The sequence below is a fragment of the Glycine soja genome, chromosome 13, assembly GCF_004193775.1.
Source record: "Glycine soja cultivar W05 chromosome 13, ASM419377v2, whole genome shotgun sequence".
Classification (NCBI taxonomy): Eukaryota; Viridiplantae; Streptophyta; class Magnoliopsida; order Fabales; family Fabaceae; genus Glycine; species Glycine soja.
The window spans coordinates 31,248,806-31,269,966 of record NC_041014.1 but is presented as its reverse complement, the minus strand read 5'-3'; the positions used below and the strand labels follow the sequence as shown (position 1 = coordinate 31,269,966).

Genomic DNA, 21,161 nt, shown 5'->3' with positions numbered 1-21,161 from the left:
TCTAATAAAATATAGTATAACAAAAAAAGTTTACTTTTTAAAAGAGATTAAATAGATTAGTAAAATTAAATAATATTAACTAAATTTTTAATTTGCATAAATTATTATTATTATTGTTATTATTATTATTATTATTATTATTATTATTATTATTATTATTATTATTATTATTATTATTCCACCCGAAAAAAGTAAACGAATTATAATTTTTTTTTTAAAAAGAGATGATTAAAAAGAAATGGAGTGAGTAGTAATCAAATTTTTTAATTTTGACCATCATTAATTTACCACATCACCTACAAGACAAATATTAGTACCCTATAATGACCTGGGCCTACGTTTTTCACAGGTCCAAAGTTCGGCCATCCTCCAATTTTCATGCCCCTTTGACATCAACATTCACAAAAATTATTTTGAGGAAATTATACTCGTATCTCTAATATTATTTTTTAAATTATATTTGATATTTTTTTACATCCTATAATTTATTTTAATTATTTAGTTTATATTACACTCAAATTCCATTTGTTCTAAATACTAATTAATAATTTAATAGAAAGTAGACACATGATAATTACATAATTTTTAATGAAAATTTATATTTAAAATACCTTTATTTTCTTCCTCTTAACTTCATAAAAATATGACATGATTTTCAACCTAAAAATATTTTAATACTCTTCCTTCTTTTTCTTTTTTCTCTAATTGGACGTGAACAAAATTGTTTGTTGGATGTGCACTCATCTTGTTAGTATGCATGTGTCAACATCTTTCCTTCTTTTTCTTCTTTCTTTACCTCAATTTTTTTAGTGTGTGTTGAATCATTCAATTGTTGTATTTTGGTTGGACGTGTGTCCTAGCAATGTTTATTGATTGAATATGGTCATTTGTTTCAAATTTTAGTGTTTTGTTCTTCAATTTGTGTTTTTAATTCATTTCTTTGAAATATTTATTTTTGATGACGAGGTATTTGATATAATATCTCAATCAAGAGTTACATCTTCTTCAAGTATTTGAAGTAAGAGTCAAATATTAAAGAAAAAATTGTTATTTCTTTAAGAAAGGTCCATTCACAAGGTCAATTGTTAAGTTTTTCCTGAGTATTTAAGAAAAAATGTTAGGGTGATTTCTTCTGTTCACATATTTCAATTGACGTTAATAGAAAAATCAATTGTTAATTTTTTCTTGAGTATTTAACAAAAATGTTAGAACAATTTCTTCTGCTCACATATTTCAATTGAGATATAGTCTCCATTGGTTCATTTCATTGTATATATATTCCAATTTCCAAGCATATCATATACTCAGTTCCTTATTCTTGAAAATATAACATTTTGAATTAAAGTTTAAAAACTTAAATTTGGATAAGGATTAAACTTCAAAGTATCTTAAGCCTTTCTTCTACCAAACTGAACTTTTAAATAAAAAATTACTCTCAAACATATTTTAATCTGAGAAAATTAAGCATGACTACTTTAAATTAATTTTACTCTCAAAGGTAATTTTAAAATCCTCCCACCAAAAATTCCAACACTCTTAATGTTAAGCAAGGTCCAAATGATCTTGAACTAAGATGCATTAATAAGGTTTCAAATTTGAGATTCCTGAAAATATACTAAGCAAGGAAGGTCCAATGACATTTTTTAATATGGTCTTGAATCCGAAATTCTTGATAATATATTTAATAAGGTCCAAATGACATTCTTTGATAAGGTCTTGAATTTTCCTTAAAAAAGAAATAAGGTCTTGAATTTGAGATTTTTGAGAATATATATTAAATAAAGGTGATTAATAAGTTCTGTTGAGAATAAGTGGTATGGAGTGTATAACATGGTGGCAAAACGAAAAAATGGTATGGAGGTGGTGGGACTGCAGCTTGCTTCTCGGGTGTTTTATTTTGTCAATCTGAGACCCACCAACCGCGGAGTCATGATCGGAGGTTGTTGAGCTTTCAGTTGTGGCTCTCAACAAAACACCACTCCTGCGACAAATATAGTATCAGTAGGTGAGACAACCACGTAGCATTAAAAAACACATTAGCTCTTTCTGTTTGTGTACTGCTAGATGTAAAATAAAGCATAATGAACGATTTTTTTTATTTTTAAAGAAAGTATGAAACACTGCATCCAGAAGAGGAAAAAAAGGTTCTGTAAAAAAAAAAAGAAAAGGTAGACAATGAAACAAATGCACACAAGAAAGCAAACGTAAGAACAAGAAGATTTATTAATAATTCCTAAAGCACACATAAATAATCTCTGTCAGATACTGGCGGTGGAGGTTTTTTATATAGCAGCTGTATAGTTCAAGAAAGGCCTTTACAATCGGGTGTAACGTTACTATACAGCTTTGAGCTTTTTCCACGCTATTTTTGTTTCTTGGGCAAGCTTTAGGAAACTACATCTATTTTTGTTTTTGTGCGAGTTTTTTAATATGAAAAATACATGTATTTTAGTCAAAAGAAGAAATAAATAATGATAACACATCTCAACATAATCTCAAAGGAAAAACAAGGATGATAGCATAGTTTACGTACGTTGGAGGTTGGAATGTCTTACTAGTCAAGAGAATTAGAGCCTAGATGTACGTGGATACACTAATTTTAAAGCATTAATTAAACCAAAATTTTAAATGTATAATTTTTTAAACATACGTTTTATTTATTTAAATTAACCATTTATGTAAAAAATAGTGATAAGATGTGCTGAGTGGAGTAATATAGTAAAATTTATAAAAAAAAGTGACTCAACTTAATTGTCCAGTTTGAGTTGTTTCACATGCATATATACAAATATAATGTCATACATAAAGAATAAGAAATGATAACAGGTAGGCACGAAAGAAGATTAAATAATAAATTGAATTTAGTTGGTGTAGAAGAGCGATGCAGGAGCATGACAGATCCCGAAGCAGTGGAGATGGAACGAATCAGCGTCGTCCATTTGGAGTGACTGGAACCTATATATAGTCTTCCATACACTGGCAAACTTCATCCCAGCTCGCAGAGAGAGAGAGAGAGAGAGAGAGAGAGAGAGAGATCTATCTATCTATCAAGATGGCGTTGTTGGTTGAGAAAACAAGCAGTGGAAGGGAGTACAAGGTGAAGGACATGACGCAAGCCGATTTCGGAAGATTGGAAATCGAGCTGGCGGAGGTTGAAATGCCCGGCCTCATGTCCTCCCGCACCGAGTTCGGCCCCTCTCAACCCTTCAAGGGCGCTAGGATCACCGGCTCCCTCCACATGACCATCCAAACCGCCGTCCTCATCGAGACCCTCACCGCCCTCGGCGCCGAGGTCCGCTGGTGCTCCTGCAACATCTTCTCCACCCAGGACCATGCCGCCGCCGCCATCGCCCGCGACAGCGCCTCCGTCTTCGCCTGGAAGGGTGAGACCCTCCAGGAATACTGGTGGTGCACCGAGCGCGCCCTCGACTGGGGCCCCGGCGGCGGCCCCGATCTCATCGTCGACGACGGCGGCGACACCACTCTTCTCATTCACGAGGGCGTCAAGGCCGAGGAGATCTTTGAGAAGACCGGCCAGTTCCCCGACCCGGCTTCCTCCGACAATGCGGAGTTCCAGATCGTGCTGAGCATCATCAGGGATGGCTTGAAGACCGATCCCAAGAGGTACCACAAGATGAAGGACAGAATCGTCGGTGTCTCCGAAGAAACCACCACCGGTGTCAAGAGGCTCTACCAGATGCAGGCCAATGGCTCCCTCTTGTTCCCTGCCATCAACGTCAATGACTCGGTCACCAAGAGCAAGGTACGTACCATACATTTTTTGTCTGTTTGTTTGTCTGTCGGTGAAAGAAATATAAAAGTGTTTGATGCAATTTGTTGCAGTTTGATAACTTGTATGGATGCCGTCACTCGCTTCCCGATGGACTGATGAGAGCCACTGATGTGATGATTGCCGGAAAGGTAGCTGTTGTGTGTGGCTACGGAGACGTTGGCAAGGGTTGTGCTTCGGCCATGAAGCAAGCCGGGGCTCGTGTCATTGTCACCGAGATTGATCCCATTTGTGCCCTTCAGGCTCTAATGGAGGGTCTTCAGGTTCTCACCCTGGAAGATGTTGTCTCCGAGGCCGACATCTTCGTCACCACCACAGGGAACAAGGACATTATCATGCTTGACCACATGAAGAAGATGAAGAACAATGCCATCGTGTGCAACATTGGCCACTTCGACAACGAAATCGACATGCTGGGGCTTGAGACCTGCCCTGGTGTGAAGCGCATCAACATCAAGCCTCAAACAGACAGATGGGTTTTCCCCGATACCAAGAGGGGGATCATCGTGTTGGCAGAGGGTCGTTTGATGAACTTGGGGTGTGCCACGGGACACCCCAGCTTTGTGATGTCGTGCTCCTTCACCAACCAGGTCATTGCTCAGCTTGAATTGTGGAAAGAGAAGGGTTCTGGGAAGTATGAGAAGAAGGTGTATGTGTTGCCCAAGCACCTTGACGAGAAAGTGGCTTCTCTCCACCTTGGCCAGCTTGGAGCTAGGCTCACCAAGCTTTCCAAAGACCAAGCTGATTACATCAGTGTGCCTGTTGAGGGTCCATACAAGCCTGCTCACTACAGGTACTGATCCATCCTATTGGGGGAGAATAAACCTAACTATCCTATCAATTCCCGAGGCGTCATTGTTACACTTTCCTTTTTGGATTTTTCCCATTACAATTTACATTTGTGGTAGCATAGGAGCTTCTTTTTTCTTTTTTTAGTAGGATCACAATGCCATTGGGCTGAAGGTTAAGACCAAAATTACTCATTGCTTTCAATAAGGCTTTGGCTGCGGCTGTCTGGGTTATGATTTAGCAGCTTTCATATTAATTTGTTCCTTTCCATCTTTGATATCCGAAACATAATAAGCAAAAAAATATTGTTTTTTATTTCATGTCCTGTTTAAGTTATGTTTGATGTTCGCTGATTCCTTTTTACGTGGACGCGGAAACTAAATTAAAACACCCTATTTACTTACTGTGAGAGAACTCTATCTCTTGCCAAGTAGCTAGACCAATCCCATTTAAGCACAAAGCATCATGTTTTACATCCAATTCTGTAACTCTTCGGTGCCAGTTTTGATGTCCTCGTTGCTCAAAGTATAATGTTTTATTTCAAACACTTCAACTAAAGTGTGAGGCCTAATTATATTTTTAAGAAGAATATCACATCACAAAATCTATCATCAGTTGAACACGAAAATCATGTAAAACAAAAATTTAAGCTAATAATACTTTTTAATTAAAGCACTCAAAATATGAGTATTGCATTAACTAAGTAAAAAAGGACATCAAAATCTTAATACCGGAGCAATCACCTTCTGTAAAAGTATTTCATTCTCTTATTTGAAGATGTTGTGGCTGAAAATGACCACCAAAAACTCCTACAAATAATCGTTTGAAATTTAATGTCGTGGAGTCTGATCCGGAATAGTGGGCAGATAAGTAGTTCCCCTTGCATAATGTTACGGCATCGACTGAATCGGATTCAGTATTCAACAATAATTTTACCATAGCCCTTGTCAGTAAGAAGATTAAAATGAACTGTCAGAAATATTTGTTACTGCACGTGTAGTACTATATATGCATCTAATGAGCTATTATACTTCAATCCTCTGGCCCTCCAATATCACAAAGTGAAGTTATTCTTTGCAGGCTCACAGATCTATAAAACCAACATAATAAGCTAGAATCAAAATGGAAAGAGAGAGACAAGAAAATCCATCACTTTTATAGGAATCCTTCTTCTACTTTTATTTTTTCAAATTTTTAATTAAATAACTTTTTTAATTTTTATTTTCTAAAATTACTAAATGTGAACCAAACATTTTTTTAAGGCCAATTAAGATTTTATTAAAAGAGTCCAAAGCAAGCACAAGATGTGTTTGAGCCAGGACAAACCTATTCATGAGATTATGGGAATAATATTATTAAGCACGACATTTTTTGAAAATGTAATTTACAAAAATATAACAGTACACATTGATACTAGAGGTGTTTTCAATCTATCATGTCACACAAACTCACACAGGTACGAAGAGACTTTTGACGTGTTTAAGTTTAAGAAATTAGATTTGGTGTATTTCGAGAATGAGTTTAAGTTATACTTAGGATCATCCCAATCCGGTCAGATGTCATAAATCCTTTTAAAAAGTTTAACTTTTTAAAATATTGTATATTAATAATACAACTTAATTTAATAAATAATATTTTATCTAACATAATATTATACTTTGATATTATTTATCTAAAAGTTTATATAATAAAATATACTTTAATTGTAATTGAGTACTACGTATTACTTTTTTTTATAAGATAATTGAGTATTTCTTTAACTATATAAATTGTTAAGATTGATATATTATGACTATGAGTCAAGTTGATTTGGTCTTGTCACGTCATTGGTTTCAGTTCAAAAAATTAATCTTATCAAAATTTTGAGCGGGATAAAGTCATAGATAAACATGTTTCAATGTCTCATGAATAACCCTAATTGACACAAACGCTCCCTAGAAAAAAGTAGAAATAATAACGAAGGCTAGTGGGGTTAGGCGTGTTAGGCGCATTTGCATATGAAAATATATTTTGAAAACAAAGAACTACTATTTCTTTGAAGTGATGTTGCCATAGCACCATTTAACATAAGAAGAGTGCTGTGTATCTATGCTTTCGGATTTCTTACTATATTGGGATAATTATGCATTGAATGGTGTTACGCTACCTTTGTGGTAAGTGTACCAAACCCACTTCTCATAGATTTAGTTAAAACCATCCTCATTTCTTTATTCATATGAAGGTAGGTAAAAGTAAGCTGTTGGTGAAAACGTCCGTTTTGAACCCAAGGTAGGTCTTCTTATTTTGGTTTACTATTAATAATACTATATCATTATTATTATGTGCAAAGAGCAGAAGAGGGCTAGTTATTTTGGATTCGGAAATTGGCATTGTAAGAAAAATAAAAGGTACGAGAAAGAAAGTGCCAGCAAAAATGATATGCTAAAATTTGGATCCAGCAGATGCAGGCACTGATGCATATATAGCCCATTAGCCCCTTCTTTATAAGTGGCGCCGTTTGAACACTCCCCACCGCCCCCAAAGAAAACATGGCGCCTACCATTCATTAGTCATTACCAATAGGCAATAATCAAGTGATCATCATAACTGAACTGCAATTACAACTTAGAAAGTTAGAAGCTTCAATGCGATCCACCCAACCCAACACATTTCTCCTTGAAATACAACGCCAACCAAACTAAAATTCAGCTTTACAGTGTTAATATGAACAAAGTCGACGTTTTCATACTAAGCCTTTATTAGACTTGGCACATTTCACTTTCATATTATTCCTAACCAACTCCCCTCACCATTAACATTAATCTAATAACGCCACATGGAACCCCTTCTTCAATTCATTCATTCATACAAATACAGTTGGACCTAGTAAGGTCCCATGAAAATCCCATAAGTGACCAAGCATAACACAGGGAAGAAAGAGTTTAGTAAATGTGTATAATTTTCAGAACTTGCTCAACATCTTTCGAACTTTGACACGAGATACTATCATTTCAGGAAAACTTTTCCCACCATCAAGTGGATAATATGATCCCCTTTGCAAAACTATTTACAGTGATGTTACCATTTAAAACAATCAACAAATAATAACAGATTAATAAACACATGCAGGCAAAAAGTGGATAATATGATGCTATAGAAACTAATTTTGATATAATGACAGAAGAAATAATATAGATGATGATAAAAGACAACTCCATTTTTAACCAAAACCCTGTATATTGTCAAATTCATTAACAATTATACATCTTTGACACCCCATTTAATCACATTCTTTCTCAGTTTCATATTAGTCTAAGCCCACAACCTCAGTCTTAGCACTTTTCTAATGATTATTCTGACTATACCCACTAGCAATATCATCCAACTTTATGACATGTGGAAAAAAAAATTGCATAAGCTAGTTGGATGGAATTGCTATCAAGATGAAAGAAGGAATTGTTCCTTCTATTCCAGGAAGGGATGTCAGTTACACTGTTATAGAACACTACAACATTCAATTGATGTGGTTCAATAAGCTAAAGGGGGGTGGGAGAAATCAGAGTGCTTTTGTAAGGAATTTCAATTAAAGTAACATAGAAATAGAAAAACATTAAAAGGAATAACATACGCTGTTGAACATGAAATATAAAGTTACGAACAAGATGTTATCAAATAAAAAAAAGACAGGGACATTTATCACCGAATATGTATGTATAACCTACAACAAAATAACAAAAGCTACTAATCCAGAAAGGGATGGTAATTAAGTAGCATCTTTTCTTACCTTATCAGAAAGCTCAAAAGCAGTACTAGATGCAATGTTTCCAACAGGCTGTCCAACCTAGTGCTAAAATGACAAGCTAGGAGACAGACAGGTGTGGTAATCAAATTTTTAACCCAAACGAAACGAACTTCATCTTTAGAACCATTGACTTCATTTAAGATTACGATACTATACAGATTTTATGTCACAAGAGGCCTGATTTTTTTATTAATTTGATTTTATCTAAATCTTACGCCAGACCAGACACTGGTCTAACATTTCCATCTGCCCTTTATTCTCTGCTTATTGGGTTTACACCACAGTTCAAGAGATTACTAGATGCAATCAGCTACACATTTCTGAAGTCTCATATGTAATTAAAATTCGCAAGTCACACAAAGTATGGAATTACAGACTTTCTTATCACACGACTCAAAACTATCATGATGGTTTAATTGTGCTCTTGTTTGTGGATTCACATTCCTATTTGGGGTTATGATTCAAATTTAAGGAATCTGACTTGTTTAACTTTTCAAACTGCAGAGGCTGTTAGGTGAACAAAGATTAGTATAGTCCTGAGTTGAACAACAAGACATGGCATGTTGGCTTGCTTTTGATCCACAAAATCTTGCTTTAGAAACATTGAAGAAAGTAAAGAGCAATAGAAGTGAAAGTTCTGCAGGAGTTGGCTATATAAACACAAGATCCCACAACAGTACTCAATCACCTAAAATTAGATCAAGGCAAAATGGAAGCAAGCAATAAGAGATTGTTTTAAATAAGGTAGCTCTGCAGTTAATATTTTTGAAGAAATCAACTCCTTTTCCCTTTGCTATAAAAACCTGGTATTATATTAGGAGCTATCTTCTGCAGAATACGGTTGGATTACCCCGTATTAAATCAAATATATGTAGTTATCCCATTGCCTCAAAACTTCAAGAGAACATAAGATAAAAAAAAAAAACCTAGCTTCTGGGAAAATATTTATCATTCTTAACATTTTCTGTCCCAGTAACGGAAGGTTACCAAGACAATTTCAATAAAAAGTTAAACTTTGCAACTAATCCCTATGGTAAGTTGTTGTATGAGCATTTTTTTTTCTTAATTGTTAAAAAGGATATCATTTAATTTTTCTAGACCCTCTTTCCAACAACATGATATCACCAAATTGAAATAGTAACCGCAAATTTCTATCAATTGTATTATTTTGTAACAAGTAGGCATCATAATGCCAAGGAAAATGCGACATCTGCTTGGAAAGAAAACTAGATACTTTCATAGATATGCTGGACATAAATGTTTAAAAGTAAAATAGAAAACATTTAAAAGCATGATCTTAACTAGAGAGGAAAGCTAAAGGGAAAAAGGAAGGGCGACAGAGAAGGGAGAAGACTTTCCTCCATCCATTGTGACGCTGATGCATCAAGTTTTGATGTCTTGACCTCTTGCACAAGCAGTAATTACCTCACAACCTCTATTATAAGGATTTGCTCGTATTGCATGACAATTGTAGTAAGAAGCTCCAGCCCTATCACAGGGAACCATGTCTCTCTTGAGTGTGTCATAGCTAATGTACTTTTTCTGCATTGCCAGAACTCTTCTGTTGGTCTCCGAATCCATCTCCGGCTCTGTCAAGCTCAGGCACTCCCCAATGCTCTTGGTGCAAACCCTTTTGGTCATCACATCTACTTCATGGAAATTGAGGTCCACAAATGGTAGGCCATTGCAGGTGTAGAACAGAACAAGGGCCAGACAGAGGGAGATCATGGAAATGAATCTGGGTTGGGACATTGCTGTGTTTTGTTTTGAGTTAGTGAAAGTGAGATGCTTGGTTTGGTTGTTGGAGGGTTATAAATTGGGCATAGGACATAGCAGGTGTTACAACTATAGTCAACTATTTTAGTGCCATCATTACTGTCAGCAACCCACAATGAGAGATATCATTACATCCCAGAATTAGTATACAGTCACTGAAATTTATTAATCTTTCAGAGTGCTTAGTATTCTTTTCCTCTCATCAATGGTTGATTAGTCAATATGAATCTTTCTCCGTGAATAAGTTTTTTGTCTCTCTTGCTATTCTTCAATAAAATATAATAATACTACCCTCAGCAAACAAATAAGATAAATGTTAATTAACGTCTTAACAACATTATTTAAAGAAACTAAAAAAATAACTTTTTGGGAGATGCAGAAAACGAAAAAATTTGTTCTCGTGTGATTTTAAAATGTGCTTTCACGTTGTTTTCAATAAAAAAAATCCACTTTTAATTCTTTAATCACTTATATAAAAATAAATTTTAATTCTTTTCTAATAATTACCGTTATTAAGACATAGTTATGAGATTAATCTCTGGTCTAAGATTTATTGTGTATGCTTGGATTATATTTGGTGAGAAAAAAATCAATTGAATTTCCATAATAAATTGAAATTCAAACACACTATTAATAACAATTAAATTTCTTCATTTCTTCTTAAGAAGAATGTATTAAACATAAATCAAAATCAGATTCTTTTCCGCAAATTCAGCATTTTTGTTGGCAATTGAACCGCAAATTATCTTAATTACCTATATATTTAGACATCATAAATAGTGTTGCAAATTATCCTTCATCCGTTCCCAAAATATATTTGAACTTCTTGTGTATCAGCAACACATAATAAACAGAGTACTTTTTTTTTATGCTCTCATGTCACAAACAAAAGTCAATTTCTTTCAATATGTAAAATTCTTTTGATAATATTTTTTTCATGCACCAAAGAAGAATCGTCTTATGACTCAAAGATCACCACACAAGAAAATAAAATACAAAAGGACAAACCTAGATTAAAATAACCTATAGATCTAACATAAATTATTGAGGTCAGAAATAGGGGATGAAAAGATTTTCACAAGAGAAAAACGGCATTTTTACCGCGCCAAAAAAGGCTACGGAGAATACTGAAACAAAAAGAAAAGGAAGAATGGAGAAAGAATAAGAAAAGGATGGAGTTAAATTGAAATAGTTAATAACAACAAAACATTTGAGTAAAAATATGACAAAATTAAAAATGTGTTATTACAAGAAAAGTGTAATAGACCTTCCTTTTTTTTTTTTTTTACTGATTATTGTTGTTTTATTACTACTATTTAACAGGGATTTAGCCTTTTCTCAATCAATATGTCGACAAAAAGAATAACGGGAAGAAGTGAAAATGAAGCAAGTAAACTGAACAAGCAAAGAGCATCCGCATTAATTTTGCTGAAGATAAAATGATGCATTTCGGCTAAAGTTACCTTATTTTAGTTTAGAGTGTGTTTATTTTCGAAAATAATATAAGCAGCTATAAACCATGAATGAATTACACTGGCATCTGAAGTTTACAGACCAAGGAGCTATACATCTCAGAAAAACATTCAATCAATAACGGAAATATGAAGCTATATGTGGACTGAACTTCGAAGTAGGAAACAAATTCTTGTGTCTTATATAATGGCCTAAGATATATCCTCGCTATCAACGTAAGAATGAGTACGATTGAAATGAAAATACAATCATGCATCTTGTTCATTTTGTTCAGAAGTTGAATTGGTTGTTGATGTGACCGCAACTTTCCATCGTATTATGGAAATGGAAGTAAAGGTTAGTGATAGAATTATTAGTTGTAATGGAGTGAAAGTGAAACGAGAAAGATGGAACAGAAGCGAGGGCCACTTAACCACTTCACTTTAATCAAAATGCAGAATAAAAAGAATGCATTCCGCTACCTTGCATTCCAATTCAAACTTTTACTTTACAGTACCCATCCGACAAAGAAAAGCCACGCAATTATGTTTACACGAAGAAGAAAGCCTGGCTCTGTTAAATAAAAGCAATCTAAACATAATGTAGAATCTTATATATATGAATGAGTGATTCTGTGGCAAAAGCCACAAAATAGGTATTGAGCTGCTTGAAAAAGGAGACGACGAAGCTGTTGTTGGTGGAAGTCCATGATACTATCTCCTCTGTGGATGAATCCTTCTTCGATTGCCTCAGACTCAGACCAGGTTGACTTTTACTTTTGCCCACCGGATGGAGTGTATGCTTCCACCAACCTCGACTCCACCATGCACAATCTTCACACGTATCAAACCATCATTTGACCTCTTGTACCTAACCCTACCACCAAAGTCATGAATACAAGTCTGGTTAGAGAACAAATAAAATATATTATTTGATTCTCAATATTAGTTATTAAATGAATTATTTATCTTAATTTTTTTATCTTATTAGGTTGCATAAATTTAAGAAATTTACACAAAAATTCACTCTTGTATTACTAAAATTTGTGTTTAAATTAACTTTTCATTGTATTTATGTTAATTGTGTTGGCTTGAAAAGTATTTTTTACGGATAAAAAATAGTTTAAATGTTTGCATAAAAAATGTCATGTGATATATTCTGATGACAATTTTTATTTAATTTATCATATTTGTAAGCAACTCTATAAAAATACTCTTACCAGTTAAAGTGTTTATGTAAAAAATAATCATTTAGGACTAGTAATTAGAGTACTATGTGATAGTAAAGCTAAATGTATTGGCGCCGACAAGGTAACGGACGTTAGCTATTCCGTGAGTCTGGGGTGATTTGTCGGACAGTAGCAAGACCAAGGCTTTAAATTATACTAGAATTCCATTGATGCGTCTGCACTTTATCACAATCACAGGCTAAGCTTCAACAATGGACAAGTCGTGCGTGATCTCTCCAAGTTGCTACGACAATCATCACCTCTGCTTTGCATTTCTCTTCTCCTTTCTCTTTTGCTCTCTGCTGTTATCCTTTCATGCTCCCAACCTCCTCCGACTCACATCCAAGACCAAAAATGTCACAGATTCCTGCACTGGCCGCTATGTTTACATTCACCAACTCCCCTCCCGCTTCAACGATTACTTGCTTCAGAATTGCCAGTCCCTCACTAGAGGCACTGACAAACCCAACATGTGTCCATACATGCAAAACAATGGTTTAGGTCCTCACATTACCTACTCCCAAGGGCTTTTCTCCAACAACACTTGCTATGCCACCAACCAGTTCTTGTTGGAAGTTATTTTTCACAACAGGATGACCAAATATGGCTGCTTGACCAACGATTCCTCCCTCGCCTCTGCAATTTTCGTCCCATTCTATGCTGGTCTTGATGTTAGCCGTTTCCTTTGGCTCTCTAATCTCACAGAGAGAGATTCCTCTGGTCGTGATCTTCTTCAATGGGTCGCAAAAAGACCCGAGTGGAAGAAAATGTGGGGCAGAGATCATTTCCTTGTTTCTGGGAGGATTGCTTGGGATTTCAGGAGACAATATGATGATGCGTCCTATTGGGGTAGTAAGTTCAGGTTTATACCCGAATCCATGAACATGTCCATGTTAGCAGTTGAAGCAAGTTCGTGGAATAATGACTACGCAATTCCGTACCCAACTTCTTTCCACCCATCAGAGGACACTCATGTTTACCGGTGGCAGAGAAAAATCAGACATCAAAAGCGGCCATACTTGTTCACTTTCACCGGAGCTCCAAGGCCTGAACTTGAAGGTTCTATCAGGGGTAAGATTATAGACCAGTGTCGAGCTTCGAGTGTTTGCAAATTCGTTGACTGCAGCTATGGTGTAGAGAGATGTGACGACCCCATCAATGTTATAAAGGTGTTTGAAAGTTCTGTGTTCTGTTTGCAGCCTCCGGGTGACTCATACACCAGAAGGTCCATTTTTGATTCCATCTTGGCCGGTTGTATTCCCGTTTTCTTTCATCCTGGTACTGCTTACTCGCAGTACAAGTGGCATTTACCCAAGAATAGGACTAAGTACTCTGTGTATATACCCGTGAAGGATGTAAAACAATGGAATGTCAACGTGGAGCAGGTGTTGCTGGGAATTCCAGAGGGTGAGGTGTTTGCAATGAGAGAGGAGGTTATAAAGCTGCTTCCAAATATTATCTATGCAGATCCTAGGTCTAAGTTAGATTGCTTTGAAGACGCGTTTGATTTAGCAGTAAAAGGAATGCTTGAAAGAATAGAGAAGGTGAGGGAAGCAATGAGGAGTGGGAGAGATCCTAGCATTGGTTTTGCAGATGAAGACCATTATAAGTATACATTTTCACAAAATTACAGCTAAAGGAAGACACATCATATTATAGTGCATATCGTTTCATAGTTAACATATTCCCTTCAGAGAATCCCGTGTAACACATTTTTTTTTTTTTTTTGTGGGTATTCTGGCTTTTCTGATTTACTTTTGATTTTGCTTTTTCTTGGCCTATAAAGAAGGAAATCCGATTGCAATGATAACAAGTGAAGAAAAAATGTTTGTAACTTGTGAAAAGAAAGACAAGCAACAAAAGTACTACTATGGTTTAATGTCACCAAGCAAATCAGAGTCTTTCGGCTGGCTTGTTATAAGTAGAGAACATTTTATTATTATTATCTTAAAACTGCTTAGGACGTTAATTTGATAGATTTCAACAGTAACAAGAGTAGCAGATGCAGAAGTGTGTAGTAATTTTTGACCCCTGGCTCTCTAGAATAACTGTTTACCCTGAAAGACATGAGCATGGGATGCATGTGGCAGTGTAGACATAGTCACACGGTGAGTCACAGTCATAGTGATAAAGGATGGGACATTGAAGCCGTATCACCGCCTGCAATTAAGGTCCCCATTCCACGAGTATCACCATTACCTGTCTTTTTTCTATAAAGGGCACGCAGTCCAATTTCCTTTCCGAAAACAAATTGTCACCTGGTCAAAGTTTTCTTTTTCTCCCTCCATTCACCCGTACGGCTAAACAAAAGTAACAAAGATTAATAGAAAAAACTCCCCGTTCTTCTTTAGATCAAGATTAATAAAAATAATTAATTTTATCGATAGGAATAAACTTATCTTAAATTTATAATATTATTCTAAATTATCATTCTCATTAATAATTTTCTTTCTTTCAATGATTTCTCAATATAATTTTTTTCTTTTTTTATTTAGGAATATTTTTAATCTAAAAATAATTAATACAAGAAAAAAATTATAAAATGAGTCTTATAGAAAAAAGTTAACACTATTTTAAACTTAAATCCTATAAATAAGAACTAAAGGAATGTGTTTTTAATCTCAAAAAATATATTTTAGTTTTACTTTTTAATTTTTTTAATTTTTTAATAACAACAAGTAGGGAACATATTTCAGATTTACTTTTTCACAATTTCAAGTGTTTCTTCCTCAAAATGTTAGAGCTTTCACCCTTTTTTTTCCTCATTTTACTTCAAATTGGTAAAATGAATCACATGCACATTTAAGAACTATTATTTGATATAAAATTAAATTTAAAGAACTTCTTTTTATCAAAATACACTTAGGTTAAAAGTAATACAAAATATATATACCTCTTGAAATTGTAAAATAAATGAACAAAATAATTAATTCAAAATATCTATGTGATGATAAAATATTCTAATTGGAAAATGAATATCAATATCACCTCACAATGACAATTTTTTTAACTTTTTATAAATAACAAAACTAACAAAATCAAAATCACACAAAAGCAAATTTATAATGAAACTACTATTGATTCCTACCCTTTTTTGTTACTGGTCCCTACAAATATGAGAAAATATCCCTTACCCCTAAGTGCAAATCCTCCCCTGGCTTGCGACCCCAACCCCCCTCCTTCCCCTTCCTAGCAACCATCACCACCACCCCAATCATGGTCATGCGTAACACAACCATGATTCCAATAATGTCGTGCGTCTCTCTCGACACTAAATCTGTGCACCACCCCTTTACCATGATCTAACTACCACCATGCAATCACAAAGCCACCACTACAACTTCCTCTACACCATTGACAAGCCATGGTCTAGCCACCTTTGCACCGTTGTCCTTACACGCACTTCCACTTGCTCACCCTTGCGCGCACTACACCGTCGTTGAAATAACAACGAAAATATAATTATGTTGAAACAATACAACATAATCATATTTTCGTTGTTACTTTTTTTTAACACCTCCTAATGAAAAAATGAAAATACAATTTCATTATATTGTTTCAATGAAATCACTCTCATTGTAAATTTTCCTTTTCAACCTTTTAATATAATGAAAATATGATTCCGTTGATAAATACACAACAAAATCATATTTTTGTTGTATATTTTATTTGCATCCCATCACATAATGAAAACACGATTATGTTGTACAACTATAAAAATGAAATTGCGTTGTGAAAGGGACATTTTTGAAGAAAAAAAATTGTTGGTATTAGCAATGGCAATGAGCCAATAACAACTCCCATTTTCAAGGATCTTGGTATTTACATCCCATTTTTGTTAAGTACAATCCCATACCTCCCTTTCTACCCGCCAACTACCCATTATACCATTTTCCCTTAAAGATGTACACCCCTTATGTTTTCTAGAAATGTATTTATGGATTTAAATATACCTATTATGGAAATATATATCTGGAACTACAATTTATAGTTATGGAGATATACTTCCAAAATAGGTATATATTTTTTAATAAAAAAATCACTTAGGAATTAAGATTGTTGACGAGAAATACAAAAAAAATCATTAATAAGATAGACACTTATCTTATACCTATGTTTGTTAGTTTTATTTTTATCTTATTATTGGGATTCTTTAAATCCTATCTAAAAATTTATTTTTATTCTATTTTCACTATTCTTTAAAGCCTAATTTTAAACTATCTTCATCATATATTCATTATATAATATTGTGTTTTCATCAATAACATACAATATTTTGTGTTTTCTTTCATGTGACACTATCTTTGATGGTATGTTCATGACTAACTTTATCTATTATGCATCTTAATTGTAAAGTAAAGTTTTTGATGATAATTTTCTCCTTTAAGTGTGTTCATTCATTTTTTAATCCAAGTCTACGTCAATAATTTCAAGCCTCAATCCTCAACAAATCTTAAAATACCTTGATTGAAATATGATTTGATTGAAATATGATTTGTTATTACTGAAAATGTTTTTTTTGGAATAATGTATAACAAACATGTATCTACGGAACTATAAATTATAATTATGATATATTTTTAAAATAGATATATTTAAGGGGTATACATCTTTAAGAGAAAAAGGCATAATGGGTAGTTGGGAGGTAGAAAGGGGTAAGGGGATGTAACTAAAAAAATGGGGGTGTAAATACTTTACAAAGGTTCACATCGAGCAGCTCAATCCAACATTCATTTATGAGCACATTCTCAAAGCCCAAAATGCAAAGGCAAACTTTGAAGGAAAAATAGAGTGGAGAGTGGGAAAAAAAAAATGGTTAGCGGGAGGAGGAAGAAGTGTGTGAAAAAATGGCGGCGGCGAACTCTGAGGTCTCTACGAATAACTCTTTCTTCTTCACTTTGACTTTGATCAGCTCAATTCAATTGTTTTAACTTTTTGGCAGGGTAATGGTCAGAAACCGAGATTGGAAACGTTTCAGTTATTCTCTTCCTCCGCTTCCGCCTTCGGAATCTTCGACGATGCTGCGCAACAAGTTCCTCATATACCTCCTCCTCCCTGCGTTGAAGTCCTTGCTTCTGAGGTATTATTCCTTCTCCCTTCATGAATCATGATTCTTTCAAACTGTGCCGTTTTTAATATTCCTGCACAATTAGGTTCCTTCATCCATCAAACACAACGTGGACTCTGTAAATTTGGATGGAGTTACTTTGTTAAAGGTAATGTTCCTTTCTTTGTCTTGGAATTCTTTCAATATTTGAATGTTTATATTATTTTATGAACAATTCTCAGGGGCGGGTGAATACCCAACAAGTTTTTGGTTTGTCCAACTCCAATTTAGTTCCCTGGAAATATGAAGGTGCTGTCATTTTCTGTTTATCCATTCATTCCCATCTCGTTGATGACTAAGTCGGTGGCAACTTTAGTTCCCTTTGGTCTATAGGAGGACTTAAGCTGTGGGAAGGTTCACTTGATCTAATTAAAGCCCTTCGTTCAGATATCAGAAATGGGCTTATCTCATTTAGTGGGAAGCGAGTGTTAGAGGTGAGCTAGTTTTTCTCTGTGATAAATGATTGGCTGTCAGGTTGTTTAGTTTTCGGGGGAACAAGAATTCTGTCTGTTTAGTATAACTTATTATTAATTGGGTTTGAGTGGAAATTCTAAATTCATACATGGAATAGGAAGCACCGTAGCTAGTATGCATTGATGTATTTTATATAAAATTTATGTTCTTTTTATACCAGAGATAAAATTGCATTCTGAACTTGCACAACCAAAGGTATGCAATTGTTGATATAGCTGTTAGATGGAGTCCTGATCATAATTTTTCACGTAGAAAGATACACATTGCACGAAGCAGATGCTTGCACCTTGCATAGCACATCGGAGACCGTTTCTTATCAATATTTTGTTATTACACTACACTTAACATGGACATTAACATCACCATATGATGGAGTTCTTAATGTATCTATATATATAGGTAGAAAAGCTGTCTGTCTATCTCTCAGTTTCAAACTTTCAATATTTGATTTTCAGGTAGGATCTGGTCATGGACTCCCTGGAATCTTTGCATTGCTTGAGGTGAAACTATGGTTCATTGGCTTTGCTTTAGATCCTTAACTTTGAAAAATATAATGATGTGCTTATTATGGTTGCTTTAGGGGGCAGCTGCTGTACATTTTCAAGACTTCAATGCTGAGGTCCTACGTTTCCTCACAATTCCTAATTTAAATGCTAATCTTTCTAGAGATACTCAACTATCGTCATTCAACTCCACAATTTGTGACAAGGCAGAAGTTTGCTTTTTTGCTGGTGACTGGAGTGGAATTGATAAACTGCTCCCTCATGTCAGTACAGATGCAAAAAATAATCAAGGTGATGGTTATGACTTTATTCTTATGGCTGAGACAGTTTACTCAATCAACAGTCTCCAAAATCTCTATGATCTTATCAAGAAGGTATTGTTTTGCTCATAGACAAGCAAAATTATATTTCTATGTTGAGTCATTACATTTTATAAAAAATATATAATACACAGATAAATGTACAATTATCTGTGTATTATAATGTGTATTTTTAATTATAAAAATATTGTTTTGCTTATCTACTGAAGTACCAATGCACAGTGCTTGCAGCATCCTGATGGAGTTGTGTACATGGCAGCAAAGAAGTATTATTTTGGAGTAGGTGGTGGAACTGGTGATTTCTGTCTGTGGTAGAGAAGGATGGTGAGCTAGCACTGACATGCAATTATATTCATGCTGGATTGTTATTCTGATTCGCTGTGTTATGTGCTTAGCAGTTGCATAATAAAAAGTAGTGCCCTTGATATGCAAACAACTTGTAGTAATAACATAAACATACTGATCCTTTTAACATATTTGTTCTCCACTATAAGCTTTGCGCACACACAGTGATTTCTGTACTACCTGTTAGCTGGAACCTTAACTACGGAACCATGTGTTCCATGCCCGATGGGAGTCATCAGAAGCTTGCTCACGTTATGCAATGTGAACTATAAAGAATATAATTTCATCCATTCGAAATTTTATACCAGCTTATTTTTCTTTTCTTTTTCCAACAATGTACTGGTCTCATGGTGTCACAATTGTCCTCTATTTGTATAGGTGTCATGACTAGTAGCCTGGTTGCTGAAATCACAGATGGTTCATCTAATGTTCATGAAGTATGGAAGCTTGCATACAAGTAGTATCGGTATTTTCTTCCTTCACCAGTCAAACTATCCCCGGTTTATTTGCTCATGATTGCCCATGCATGAAAAGGGGGCTGTTGGAAGGGTGGTGATGGGTTGACCATGTTGCCAGTTTATATCCAATTCAGAGGTCATTCATGGCGGACGAGTTTTGGTAATGGTTGTAGAAACCGTATGGTCAGAAGAGAATCTTTACCCTCATTTCAAGCTATACTTCTCTGCTTATACCGGGCTTGGTTTTTCTTGGTCAATTGTATTTTCTAGTAGGTAATGCAAATATATATAATTTTCTCATTTGTGTTTATTTTGACCTTATTCCTAGTGGTATAAGGTTTTTATTGTTGTTGTACTTATTTTGATTGGATGCAATGCATTGCTGGAGCTAACCCCTTAGCAGAACTTAAGGAATCAAAGAATGATCACGAAATGAGGGAAGTAATAGGAAATTTGTCCTATAATTTTAAATTCCAAATCTCCCATGAAATATGATCAACATCAGAAAGATTATAAATGAATCCAACAACTATAGGATCTTGGCATGAAGCTGCAGTAAAAAAAAGGGTCAGAACTACAACCGACAACAGACAGATTATATGTGAAAGGTCAAGAGTCAGACCTACAACGATAATATTTCGAGCAGCCTCTGTTTGGAGGGTTTGATGGGGGAGGAAGACACCCTTCACTTTTGCTGTAAGCTTCACCACGGGCACCACTATTACATTCTTCCTTGTCTCTCACAAGAGCACCTTTGGAAATGTACTCCTCCAGAAACCTTCGTCTTATTTCTGATTACATCAGTAGCTCATCTTGATTGCATTCGGTTATGGAACCATTGTATGCGTTTGAATGTCTTGTCTGGGACAACAGTCTTTTCTAATTTAAATGTGAGATTCACTAAAATTTATAATTTTTAATAAATTTAAGTGGTAAAAAGAATATTAAGATGAGAGTATTAGAAAGAATGATGCTTAAGTTCTTCGATCTTATCATTTTATGAGGTGTAATTGTAGGTATCGTTTACCAAATTATAAACAAAGATTTGAAGGCTCGGGGCACACTTTACACTTATCTTTATCAGTCAACGAAGTTTAAATACAATTAATTGCTGAGTCTTTTCTATTTCTTCTGAGTA

At 34.7% G+C, this 21,161-nt stretch overlaps 3 protein-coding genes and 1 pseudogene across 4 annotated transcripts; 3 read left to right on the top strand and 1 right to left on the bottom strand.

The window, feature by feature from the left end:
- Positions 1-2,971: 2,971 nt before the first annotated feature.
- LOC114382429 (adenosylhomocysteinase-like) lies at positions 2,972-4,899 on the top strand. Its single transcript, XM_028341834.1, has 2 exons — positions 2,972-3,763; positions 3,844-4,899. The coding sequence occupies exons 1-2, from the start codon at positions 3,053-3,055 to the stop codon at positions 4,588-4,590; spliced, it is 1,458 nt and encodes a 485-aa protein (XP_028197635.1). The 5' UTR covers positions 2,972-3,052; the 3' UTR covers positions 4,591-4,899.
- Positions 4,900-9,481: 4,582 nt separating this feature from the next.
- LOC114381463 (protein RALF-like 24) lies at positions 9,482-10,307 on the bottom strand. Its single transcript, XM_028340724.1, has one exon. The coding sequence runs from the start codon at positions 10,110-10,112 to the stop codon at positions 9,744-9,746; it is 369 nt and encodes a 122-aa protein (XP_028196525.1). The 5' UTR covers positions 10,113-10,307; the 3' UTR covers positions 9,482-9,743.
- A 2,630-nt stretch (positions 10,308-12,937) lies between these two features.
- Positions 12,938-14,713, top strand: LOC114381938 (probable xyloglucan galactosyltransferase GT14). The gene has a single exon (XM_028341169.1). The coding sequence runs from the start codon at positions 13,029-13,031 to the stop codon at positions 14,451-14,453; it is 1,425 nt and encodes a 474-aa protein (XP_028196970.1). The 5' UTR covers positions 12,938-13,028; the 3' UTR covers positions 14,454-14,713.
- A 2,828-nt stretch (positions 14,714-17,541) lies between these two features.
- LOC114380915 lies at positions 17,542-20,906 on the top strand (annotated as a pseudogene). The gene is made up of 9 exons (XR_003659897.1): positions 17,542-17,684; positions 17,759-17,896; positions 17,970-18,032; positions 18,106-18,172; positions 18,257-18,357; positions 18,853-18,897; positions 18,978-19,274; positions 19,443-19,544; positions 19,944-20,906. The product of XR_003659897.1 is annotated as a histidine protein methyltransferase 1 homolog (transcript).
- Positions 20,907-21,161: the final 255 nt, after the last annotated feature.

Coding starts and splice junctions, on each gene's coding strand:
- LOC114382429 (XM_028341834.1), top strand. CDS start 3,053: ATGGCGTTGTTGGTTGAGAAAACAAGCAGTGGAAGGGAGTACAAGGTG. Junction 3,764..3,843: donor ACTCGGTCACCAAGAGCAAG/GTACGTACCATA, acceptor AATTTGTTGCAG/TTTGATAACTTGTATGGATG.
- LOC114381463 (XM_028340724.1), bottom strand. CDS start 10,112: ATGTCCCAACCCAGATTCATTTCCATGATCTCCCTCTGTCTGGCCCTT.
- LOC114381938 (XM_028341169.1), top strand. CDS start 13,029: ATGGACAAGTCGTGCGTGATCTCTCCAAGTTGCTACGACAATCATCAC.